The sequence below is a fragment of the Scyliorhinus canicula genome, chromosome 5, assembly GCF_902713615.1.
Source record: "Scyliorhinus canicula chromosome 5, sScyCan1.1, whole genome shotgun sequence".
NCBI classification, from domain to species: domain Eukaryota; kingdom Metazoa; phylum Chordata; class Chondrichthyes; order Carcharhiniformes; family Scyliorhinidae; genus Scyliorhinus; species Scyliorhinus canicula.
The window spans coordinates 129,101,853-129,114,647 of NC_052150.1; the positions used below are offsets into that span (position 1 = coordinate 129,101,853).

The window sequence follows — 12,795 nt, forward strand, 5'->3', positions numbered from 1 at the left end:
CAAGGCTTACTCCCGGATTGATTTTTTTGTGCTTAGCAGGGCGCTGATCCCGAGAGTAGTGGGGGCGGAGTATTCGGCGATAGCCATTTCTGATCATGCTCCACATTTAGTGGATCTGGAGCTGGGGGAGGGGAAGGATCAGCGCCCGCTGTGGAGGCTGGATGTGGGGCTTTTGGCAGAGGAGGAAGTGTGCGGGCGGATCCGTAGGGGCATGGAGGAGTATCTAGAAACCAATGATAACGGGGAGGTGCAAGTTGGGGTGGTTTGGGAAGCGCTAAAGGCAGTAGTCAGAGGGGAGCTGATATCTATTCGGGCGCACAGGGAGAGTGGGGAGAGGGTCGAGAGGGAGAGGCTGGTGGAGGAGATGGTCAGGATGGATAGGAGGTATGCAGACACCCCGGAGGAGGTGCTTTTGAGGAAGTGGCACAATCTCCAAGTGGAATTTGACATTTTAACCACCCGGAAGGCGGAGGCGCAGTGGAGGAGGGCGCAGGGGGCGGTATATGAGTACGGGGAGAAGGCAAGTCGGATGTTGGCTCACCAGCTCCGGAAGCGGGAGGCAGCTAGAGAAATTGGGGGAGCCACGGATGCAGGAGGGAACTTGGTGCGGGGTGGAAAGGACATCAATGGGGTGTTCAGATCCTTTTACGAGGGGCTGTACCGGGTGGTGTCCCCCAGGGAAGCAGGTGGGATGGACCGCTTTTTGGATAGGCTGGAGTTCCCAAGAGTAGAGGACGAGCGGGTGGAGGGTTTGGGTGCCCCAATTGAGTTGGAGGAGCTGGTGGAGGCGTTGGGAAGTATGCAGACAGGGAAAGCGCCGGGGCCTGACGGGTTCCCGGTGGAATTTTATAAGAAATTTTCAGATTTGCTGGGCCCTCTGCTTGTGAGGACCCTGAATGAGGCTAGGGAGGGGGGGGCTCTGCCCCCAACGATGTCCAGGGCAATTATCTCTTTGCTCCTGAAGCGGGACAAGGACCCCCTTCAGTGTGGGTCTTACAGGCCGATCTCGCTCCTTAATGTAGATGTCAAGTTGTTGGCAAAGGTGCTGTCCACGAGGGTGGAGGATGTGGTCCCGACGGTGATTCATGAGAATCAAACATGGTTTGTAAAGGGGAGACAACTGAATGCCAACGTGCGGAGGCTCCTTAATGTCATGATGGTGGCGCCGGCGGCTGGGGAGTCAGAAATAGTGGCGTCCATGGATGCGGAGAAAGCTTTTGATAGGGTGGAGTGGCGTTACTTGTGGGAGGTGTTGCGGAGGTTTGGATTTGGTGAGGGGTTCACCAAAGGGGGGGCAGGCACCGGTTATCGCTGTACGCAGATGAAGATACTTGAGGAGTTTGGGGACTTTTCGGGCTATAAACTCAATGTGGGGAAAAGCGAGCTGATTGTCCTGCACCCGGGGGATCAGGAGAGGGAGATAGGTGAACTCCCGTTGAAGAGGGCTGAGAGGAGCTTTAGGTATCTTGGGGTCCAGGTGGCTAGGACATGGGGGGCCATGCATAGGCTTAACTTTTTGAGGCTGGTGGGGCAGATGGAGGAGGAATTTAGGAGGTGGGACGCGCTACCGCTTTCGTTGGCGGGCAGGGTCCAGTCGATTAAGATGACGGTGCTCCCGAGGTTTTTGTTTCTTTTCCAGTGCCTCCCCATATTGATCCCAAAGGCTTTTTTCAGAAGGGTGAATAAGTCGATTCTGGGGTTTGTGTGGGCGCGGAAGGCCCCAAGAGTAAGGAGGGTATTTTTGGAGCGAAGAAGGGAGGTAGGGGGCCTAGCGCTGCCCAACCTGTGTGGATATTATTGGGCGGTGAACGTGGCGATGATTCGCAGGTGGGTGACGGAAGGGGAGGGTGACGCATGGAAGAGATTGGAGCTGGCGTCATGTACGGGCATGAGTCTGGAGGCTTTGGTGACGGCCCCACTTCCACTCCCCCCGGAAAAGTACTCTACGAGTCCGGTGGTGGTTGCGTCCCTTAAAATCTGGGGACAGTGGAGGCGGCATAGGGCGGAAGTGAAGGCCTCAGTTTGGGCCCCGATACGGGGCAATCACCGTTTTGCGCCGGGGAGAACGGGTGGGGGATTTGGGAGCTGGCACAGGGCAGGCATCAGACAGTTTGGGGACCTCTTCCTGGATGGGAAGTTCGCGACTCTGGAGGAGCTGGTGGGGAAGTGGAACCTCCCCCTGGGAACGCTTTTAGGTATATACAGGTCAGGGCATTTGTTAAGAGGCAGGTGGCGGAGTTTCCGCGGGTGCCGCCAAGGGGGGTGCAAGATAGGGTGCTTTCGGGGACATGGGTCGGTGAAGGAAAGATCTCGGCTATTTACCAGCTGATGCAGGAGGAGGAGGCCTCAGTAGAAGAGCTCAAAGCGAAGTGGGAGGAATAGCTAGAAGATGGAACGTGGTTGGACGCACTGGAGAGGGTGAATTCCGCCTCCTCTTGCGCACGGCTCAGCCTAATTCAGCTGAAGGTGCTGCATAGGGCTCACATGACAGGGGCATGGATGAGCCGGTTCTTCGGAGGGGAAGACAGGTGCGGGAGGTGTTCAGGAAGCCCGGCGAACCACACCCATATGTTCTGGGCTTGTCCGGAGAGGTTTTGGAAGGGGGTGGCGGGGACTTTGTCGAAGTGGTCGGGTCTAGGGTCAAGCCAGGCTGGGGGCTCGCGATCTTTGGGGTAGCTTCGGAGCCGGGGGTACAGGAGGCGAGAGAGGCCGGCATTCTTGCCTTTGCGTCTCTAGTAGCCCGCCGCAGGATTCTGTTACAGTGGAGGGATACGCGGCCCCCGAGTTCGGAGGCCTGGATCAACGACATAGCTGGGTTCATCAAGTTGGAGAGGATGAAGTTTGCCCTGAGGGGGTCGGTACAGGGGTTCTTTCGGCGGTGGCAGCCCTTTCTCGACTTCCTGGCGAAGGGGTAGAGAGTGGTCCGTCTCAGCAGCAACTTGGGGCGGGGGGGGGCGGGTTTGGGGATGGTATGGGGGTTTGTTTTTGCGGCGGTGGGTTTGCTATGTTGTTATTTTCTTCTTTCTTGTATTGCTGTTGGTTTTGTTATTATTTATTTGGGGGGTGAGTTATTTTCTTGTGTTGGTGTGGAAACACGCCTTGTTTGTTTTAAATTGTGGGGAGAAAATTTGTTATTGAAAAACTTGAATAAAAATTATTTTTTTAAAAAGTAATTAGTAGCAGTTGATTATGCTTTTAAATATTATTTTTGGGGAATCCTTCATCCATAGAATCCCTACTGTGCAGAAGGAGCCTTATGGGCCCCTCACGTCTGCACCAACCCTCCAAAAGAGCACTCCACCCAGGTCCACTCTCCCTCCATCCCGCCCTATCCTGCAACATAACCTACACATCCCTCGGCACTAAGGGGCATTTTTTTTGCATGGCTAATCCACCTAACCTGCACATCTTTGGACTGTGGGAGGAAACCAGAGCACCCGGAGGAAACCCATGCAGACATGGGAAGAACGTGCAAACTCAACACAGAGTCGCCCAAGGCCGGAATCGCTGGTGCTGTCAGGCAGCAGTGCTAACCACTGTGCCACTAGTGTGATGTTGAGAGGGTGCCACCTGGAGTTTTGTGCTCCAAAATGGCATTATTGGTGTGAAGTCAGTGTTGCGCAATTTGTTTGCACCTTCAGTAATTACCGGGGCATGCACTAATGCCTTCGCCAAGATTCAGCTTTACAGCTCAAGTGGACGCACACGCAAAGGTCGCAATTTTGGACCTCAAACAACGTGCCCAAGCCAATTTTGTCCCCTTGGAATCCCAAATCAGACAGTGACAAATGCAGCATATCCTCATTATTTACTGTACAAAGAAACTGAACTGAGTAATGTCCATTACAACCAAGATGCGCACTATATTGGATGCAACAACAAATCCTACTTGGAAACAAGTAGGTACATTGATAAAGAGTGAAAATGCAGACCATATTTTTAATAAAAATAGTCGATGACAAGACCTCCTATTAGGATTGTGAAATGAATTGAATGTCACGTCTCTACAATCTACAATAATACATAAACCAGATTACATTTTGGAAAAATCCAGTCTTACATGCTATTTGCTACAATCACCTACAATCATCATTGTTAATGACTTACCATTTCACAACAATAGCTGCAATTTAGGAACACTCCATTAACTTTGATCCTTAACCTGAACAGAACTAGCAAGCCATTTATGTACCTGCAGGTAGCTCAGTGGTTGATTACAGTTACTGAACAGCCTGTGTCGAAATCCAACTGCAGTTTACAATTTACAATAATCGAGAGATAGACCATCACAGAAGGCAGTTAATTTTTGCCTTTCCAGGTAAAGGGTTTCAAATGGATTTGATCATTTTGGGAAAAACTTTGCAGTTTGATTTCCAATGGTCCAGTCTTAAAAAGTGAAATGTGATTGATAGTAGAATTCACATAAAGTCTGGCATTTCATGCTGACAAATGTAAGCAAAAAGAGAAACAACTGCACTGCTTGAATTATTAAAGTATAAAATATGCTTTAATTTAAATACAATTGATGAAATTAGGTAGAAGATAAAAAACCAGAGTGCAGATCAATGATAAAGTCGGAAAACTTATCAAAGACGACAATAATTAGATCCCATAAGAACAGGAATTGGCCGTGTACCTTTGGATCCATTTCTCCATTCATAAAGATTGTGGTTGATCTGTACCTCAACTCAATTTACACAGCTCTGATCCATATCCCTTGATGACTTCATTGAACAAAATCTGCAAATTATTGTTATTGATGGAGCATCCATGTCCTTTTCAAAAAAGGAGTTGCACAACACAACATAACATATGCTCTTGATTTCCCCACCAATATTTACTCTGTATTTATCCTATTGAATCCCTTTATCATTTTAAATACTTATGTTGAGTCTGATTGGTCGAGGTATTCCCATGGAGGCATTGCACCATTCTGAATTAAACAAAAGCATTGGGGACAATAATTTCCAAATTCATTCCCCATGGCATTGCCTTAAGCAATCAGAGTTGACTTGCCAACCAATCAGCACCCTTTTCCCATGTGGTATAAATTGTTGCTCCCTTTGAAGTTTGGTATTCCTGCCTTGATCCTGATGAGTGTAAGACTAAAAGCTTCAACAGTTTGTCCCTTTTTCAGCAACATAGTAAATATTGTATTCCAGAACTGTGAAAATATGTACAGCACATCAATATTTAAGTCTCACAAACCTTCTTAATATTTATCTGGTGCTTTTGGAGCCGTTCCAAATCTGTTGGGATTGCAACTTTGACAAATTTCTGGATAGCTGGTTCCAAACGTCGAAGGCTCAGTTTTGCAGGATCTTCTGCCATGCTGTTTCCAAACAGCAATTAGGGTCTTTCTGGCTGTAGGCACATCGGGACCTTCATTCAAGATTAAAAACATTGGTTCAAAGGAAAAATCTGATATTTCAGGGTCTTTCAGAAGCTCTTCCTTTCATTCTTAAGATCAAAGTCTAATAAATAAAACAGGTGCCGACTGACGATTTTTACAAATAGCTTTTTAAACAAAATATCACAAGTTATTTAACACACTGATTTTTGAGGATTATGATACTTTTAAGGGAAGTAATTTTCCATTCATGTAAAACTGCGGATATATACCCATTCTAACCCTGATCCTCATCATCTCAAACACAGGTTGCAAATAAAACACGCGCTTGACAGTTCACATGCACAACCTCATTCTGTGCTCTCTCAATCTTTTTTACATCGAGTTGGTCATTTGAAAATTGAATGCAATATAACGTCCATAAAATTGCTGCTATTTAATAAATACTAGTCAAAAATAATTATTCTTGTACTGAGACATAAACAATTGCTATGTCACCCACAGCAGTTTTGCAATCTTTTGGGTCAAATTCCCTTAATGAAGAATAAGACGCATACATTTTTTATCTCGTAATAATAATAATCTTTATTATTGTCACAAGTAGGCTTACATTAACACTGCAATGAAGTTACTGTGAAAAGCCCCTAGTCGCCACATTCCGGCGCCTGTTCGGGAACACAGAAGGAGATTTCAGAATGTCCAATTCACCCAACAGTACATCTTTCGGGACTTTTTTGGGAGGAAACCGGAGCACCTCGAGGAAACCCACGTAGACATGGGGAGAACATGCAGACTCCGCACAGAGTGTGACACAAGCCGGGAATTGAACCCGGATCCCTGGCACCTTAAAGCAACAGTGCTAACCACTGTGCTGCCATGCCGCTCCATGCTAGTCATGATGTAATTCTTCAGCAAATTTGCTGTTTATCCAGATGGGTGAACAGTTATTTAGTCTAAGCTGGCATAGGACAATGGGAAACATCAGAAACTGCACTTCACATCCTGAATTATCCTTGAGCAATGCTATAGATGATCTATTAGTCTTAAATTATTTGCATTGATGGTAGTGTGAATGTGGTTTGGTCTGCACAAAGAATGATCCAATTTTAAATGCCTTTCATATCAAAACTTTAACCTTGTATTGCAGAAGCATCCCGTTACAGAGAACCGTTATTGTTATCGTTTCATCTTTTCTACACTTTTTTTTAAATTCACTTTTAGGTCATCTTGTGCAATACACCATTTCTCTCAACAAAGCAAACAGGTGATTTTCTCCCAGACCTCTTGCAAAGCTTGTGCAGCATGCTATTTCTGGCAATTGAAGGGATGTAGATACAATTAACTGTAAAGAGATGGAATTTTCTGTGAGGGTATAATTGGGATGATTCAGCTGTACCTGTGCCTACTTGTACATCCATTTTGCCAATATAAATTGATGCCAAAAACTTTCTACCAATCTCATTAGCTCATATGCCGCGACTTAAAATTCAGCATAAATAGGAGTAAATCTGCAAACTTGTGCTGAAGTGTGGAACTCATACCATTCTAATCCTGCTGCATGTGTAAAAATTCTTTAAACCATTCAACAATCATGAAATCATATTAGGCACTGCATGTTTGAGGACATACAACTGGGCATGCTTTTTAATTTTTTGTGTGGCTTTTACAGAAGCCACAACAATGTATCCAAATAAACAATGCAAGTCTCCATTAAAGCATTAAAAAATGAATTTCTTTCTTGCTGAACTGAAAATTTTGGTCTTAATTTTACACCCACCATAAAATAGTGTAATTGCACGTGTGTGGCTGTTTAGCACAGGGCGCAAGAATCAATAAACGGATTAAAAAGAGACTGAGGAAGTTTGAGCCTGGCATAATTACATTCTTAATACAGTTATGCTCTGCTTTTCTCAAAGTATTACAACAGATTGTTAGTTTATGTCCTGACTGTGCTTGTCTCTTGATGTAAATACAAAAAACCTGAATTTGAAATCTTCTCAAAGTAGCCCAGCCAAGATTGTGAACTTTCCACATGGGGAATCGTGGGTGTAAAGTTATATTCTTTCTCTGTGCTGCATCTCAATAGCACACCAACGCACAGTTGTGCTGGCCTGCCTTTTGTCCTATGTCTATAAACAGATCCTATAGAAAAGTATTTATGGAGAGTAAATTGTGGTCTGGACCTTTCTCCCACATAAAGTTTCTGTCTTATCGAAGGGAAATCCCCTGTTTGCATGTTGCTTTCAGTTATTTGAACTGTATAGAAACTATAATAAAACAAAGAATTGTTGAACAGTGCACTTAGTCAATTGTTTATTTCTTTACTTAAAGATTTTAGATTATTCTTTTTCTACAGAAAAAGAGTGAATTCTCTTCTAATACAATTCCTTTTACAATCAATCAATCAATTACAATCAATCAATCAATGGTGAAAGTTCAACGCATTGTAATTCCTTTTGACTAAAAGGAGATTTTGTTTGAAAGTCAGAAAATAGGAATACGAGTAAACTATTTCACCCCTGAGGCCCATTCTGCCACTCAATGAGATCATGGCGGATTTGCAACCTAACTCCATATACGCACTTATGCCTCAGATCCCTTATTAATAATAATCTTTATTATTGTTACAAGTAGGCTTACATTAACACTGCAATGAAGTTACTGTGAAAAGCCCCTAGTCGCCACATTCCGGCGCCTGTTCGGGTACACAGAGGGAGAATTCAGAATGTCCAAATTACCTAACATCACGTCTTTCGGACTTACGGGAAGAAACCGGAGCACCCGGAGGAAACTCACGTAGACAGAGGGAGAACGTGCAGACTCCACACAGTGACCCAAGCTGGGAATCGAACCTGGGACCCTGGTGCTGTGAAACAACTGTGCTAACCACTGTGCTACCATTATTGCCTTTGGATAACAAAAACCTAGCAATCTCAGACTCAAAATTTAGGATGTAAGTAGCGTCAATTGCCATTTGTGAAAGAGATTTCCGAACTTTTACCACCCTTTTTATGTAGGAGCGTTTCCTAATTTTACATCCAAAAGATCTGGCTCTAATTTTTAGACAATGCACTCTAGTCCCCAACTAGTGGAAATAGTTTCTCCCAATGTACCCCATCAAGTCCTCTTAATAACCTGAATACTTCATTCAAATAACCCTTTGAGTTTCAAAATTCAAGGGAATACAACTCAATTTGTTTAATCACTCCTCAGTTTAGGTATCATTCTTTTAGATCCGTGGTCTTTCCGAAGGTGTGGTGGCCAGAAATGCTCACAGTACTTCAGGGGGCTGTTTAGCACGGGGCTAATTCGCTGGTTTTGAAAGCAGACCAAGGCAGGCCAGCAGCACGGTTCAATTCCCGTAACAGCCTCCCCGAACAGGCGCCAGAATGTGGTGACTAGGGGCTTTTCACAGTAATTTCATTTGAAGTCTACTTGTGACAATAAGCGATTTTCATTTCATTTCATATTACTAATGTGCATGCAGACACAGATCTGAGGAAAAACAAAAATGAAGGCCATTTAACAGTTTTTGATATTAAGGGCCTGAAATACACATGCCACCAAATGTTACTGGTAACCAGTTACATATTTCTCCCTGCACTATCCAAAGAATTCATAAGTCTTGCAGTCCTTAAAATGTTCAAATGCTACCCGACTACAAGCTGCCCAGGGCAGCACGGTGGCACAGTGGTTAGCACTGCTGCCTCATGGCGCCGATGACCCACGTTCGATCCCGGCCCCAGATCACCGTCCGTGTGGAGTTTGCACATTCTCCTCGTGTCTGCGTGGGTCTCACCCCCACAACCCAAAGATGCGCAGGGTAGTTGGATTGGCCACGCTAAATTGGCCCTTAATTGAAAAAAAAATTGAATTAGTACTCTAAATTTACTTTTTTAAATAAATAAATAAATTACAAGCTGCCTAACTGCATGATGCATTTTCATCTGGTGCCACAGGCTGCATGATGGGCAAAAGTGAGTCATTGTACGTGCTCTTCAAACTTGCAAATTCTCAAGACTCTGCTAACAGAATGCACGGAACAAAAGATTAGCACCAAACTAAGCCTCGGAAATGTCAAGTTATTGATTTTCTTTAGAAAGACCATGCTGGACTTGCGATCCCAAGGCATACAAGTCTGTGGGCCAAATGCTGAGCAGTGGGATTAGAATAGGTTGTTTTTGACCGGCCCAGAATGGGCTGTAGGGGCTTTTCTGTGACTGTATGACACCAGAAACTGAGAGAAGGCAGAGAGGAGAGGGTGGAACTGAAGGCTCCGATAGCTGAGGGATAGTACAACCTTATTTTTGTTCCCCCTTACTTACTCATACAAAAAGCATGCAGTTAACCATAAAATATTACACACAATGTACGACAGTCCCAGCACGGTTTATGTCTCTTGCAATCAACATAAAACATAGGAGATTAGGACTGATTGGATAGCTCTATCAAAGTGCCAGCATAGGCACAGTGGACCGAATGGCCTCCATCTGCACTCATTAATTCTGTGATTCTATGTCTTTCCTCTGTTTGTTGGCCTGTAAGTGGGCTCCAAGGAAGCCAGACTGTCTCATCCTGGACAGTTTTGTAACTTTGAGAAGATGGTAACAAAACTGTCACATACAATCAGGAGGTGATGCAGGTCTTGGGGGAAAATGCAGAGACGGAACCTGCAAGCCAAAGAGTCACCAGTTCCTTCCTCAATGTATGGGGGATTTGACTTGCATATTTTCTGAACCAGGTCATCTAATACGTCATTTGATGCTGCCAAAATTACCATGCAAAATAATTGTCCTTTAATGTAAAGAAAGCCTTTCCTGGTTTCAACATTCAATGCTGCTCACAAATGTATCCCTATATACACTGCAGTATCGGAGAAGTTGTCTTCCAAACCATATGGCTGAATTCAGGGTAAAGCAAAATGGTTAATATTGGAATGAGACTGGGAGAGTTGAGACAGACAATGGAGTCAGTGTGAACACCAGATGTTCTTAATTAGAGGCCTGATGCTGGCTCTGCTCGCTTCGTCATGGTTACCAATATGAATGGGTCACACCATCTGACTAGATAAGAGAATGAAAATGTCTCGTGTATATCAGGGTTGGCTCTTTACTTTGATTCTGACACTAGCGGAGCAGAAAGCATAAGGCACCTTATCAGAAGTTTGGTATTTGTCAAACTAATTAAAATATGACTACAGTAATCTTTGACATGTTGGTCCAAATTGAATGATACCTTAAAACAGATCCAAGTAAGAGAATGAATGAATCACCTTGGATGGTTGCTAATAATGGTACTCCCTGAACGGGGATTTACCTTGTCAAATTAAAGACATAAAGAAATCATACTGGAAACACCTAAAACAGAAGGTTAAGAATCGAGAATGCTAAGAAAGGTTACAAAGAGATTATAAAGCTCAGTCTTCTAACTGAAAAATTGTTATGAATAAATAATATTGTGGCAATCTGATAAAAGCGAACTTGTAAAAGTTCATCACAATTGTTGTTAATGTTTAACTACCAAGGTCCCTAAGTGTACAGAAATTAAAGTAAGGACATAACTATACAATCTATATGTGAAGTTAATCAGACTAGGATGGGAAGATAAACAAAGAAGTGCCACATACAACAACTCACCAGGAATGAAGCTGAACATCCAAGAGGAAGTTAAAACAACCAATGCCACACAGCTAGCTGATCTGCTAAATGAACAAGATTGGATCACTGGTGGGCAGCATGGTGGCGCAGTGGGTTAGCCCTGCTGCCTCACGGCGCTGAGGTCCCAAGTTCGATCCCGGCTCTGGGTCACTGTCCGTGTGGAGTTTGCGCATTCTCCCCGTGTTTGCGTGGGTTTCACCCCCACAACCCAAAGACATGCAGGCTAGGTGGATTGACTACGCTAAATTGCCCCTTAATTGGAAAAAATTAATTGGGTACTCTAAATTTATATTTTAAAAAAGAATGGATCACTGGACTTTTATCCAGCAGGAATCAAAAGATTTATCAGCAATCCAGTAAATATGAACTATAAACTTTATCTCATAATGTATTTGGTAATGGTAGATGTTGAATGTAATTTGATTATGCCACAGTCAAAGAGAATCCAGCTTTTGCTGAGATACTGTGCAAAACTTCATTTGTGCCTATGATGGTTTAGACTTAGGCAGTAAATATCTACCCTCGGTATTTTATGTACTCCCCAACTCCAAACTTTCTGATGGTGGTAGTATATGTTATGTCAAATAAAGTAGTTAATTAATATACTGTCTGACTTTGCTTCAATTATTCCAAATATTAGTAGTTAGTCACTACACTTACAGAGACAACTCGTATTTCTTGAGAAAGCATTTAACGTCAGTGGAAATCCTAAATTTCTGAATTGCGATCAAAAAAAATGATGATCAAGCCAGGGGAAGTGAGATAGGCAGGGAGTAATTGAAAGTTAGATGCAAGAGGTGATTTTTAAGGAGAAATGGAGAGCTTTAAGAGAGAACTCCTAAGTGTAGGGCAAGGCAGTTGAAGACAAGACCTTCAACGGTGGGTGAAAGCAGGGAGATGCACAAAAAACTAGAGGCAGACAAGCAGAGAATTTGAGGGGAGATGAAGGATATAAGCTGATTACAGAGATAAGGAAGGGCAAAGAGTTGAATGATTTGAAGGGTGGGATTTAAGGACCAGGACCCATTGTAAGTCAGTGAAAACAGGAGTCACAGCAAGCAAGATACGATATGAACAGCAGTATTTTTGATGTACTAAAGTCTACAAAGAGAGGAGGTCCAGAGGCAAGCTAGAAGAGAATTGGGATAGTTGGGTGTGGAGGTAACAAAGGCAAGGATGATGGTTTCAATGGCAGATGAGCTGAGGTAGGGAGATAGATTGGTGATGTTACAAAGGAAGACGTAGAGGGTCTTTACAATGGAGTATATGGCATCAGAAGATCAATTTAAAGGAAAAAAAAGACTTGCATTTATAGAGCACTATTCCTGACCACTGGACATCTCAAAGCACTTTACAACCAATATATTACCTTTGAAGTGTAGTCACTGTTATAATGGAGCAAAGGCAGCAGCCAATTTGCACACACAAACAGCACTGTGATAATGTCAAGACAAACTGTGTTTTTGTGTGTGATATAAATTGTGGGATAAATATTGGCCAGGGCACCAGGGGATAATTACCCTGTTTTTGCAAAACAGCGCCATGGAATCTTTTACATCCATCTGAGCAGGCAGACAACAGGTTTAACATCTCAACCAAAAGGCAGCACCTCTAACAGTGCAGCACTCTTTCAGCACTGCCCTGGTTTGTCAGCCTAGATTTTTATGCTCAAGCCATGGGCGGGGATGTAATTTAACAACCTTAGAGGCAAAAATACTACCCACTGAGTGACGGCTGCCTTGATCAAATATTCATTGGACTTTAGAGGCTCTCATAGAACCTATAAAA

The 12,795-nt window shown here is 43.8% G+C and overlaps 1 protein-coding gene across 3 annotated transcripts in view; it reads right to left on the bottom strand.

Moving 5' to 3' along the window:
- The window catches only part of stx17 (syntaxin 17), an 85,203-nt gene that overhangs the window by 63,618 nt on the left and 8,790 nt on the right, over nucleotides 1-12,795 (bottom strand). For 2 of the 3 annotated variants that reach the window (XM_038797651.1, XM_038797650.1), the window contains exon 2: nucleotides 5,209-5,382. In XM_038797651.1, the coding sequence (XP_038653579.1) occupies nucleotides 5,209-5,331 (123 nt within the window). In that variant the 5' untranslated portion in view covers nucleotides 5,332-5,382. The remainder of the gene's footprint in view (nucleotides 1-5,208; nucleotides 5,383-12,795) is intronic. The other variant, XM_038797652.1, reaches the window with a different exon arrangement.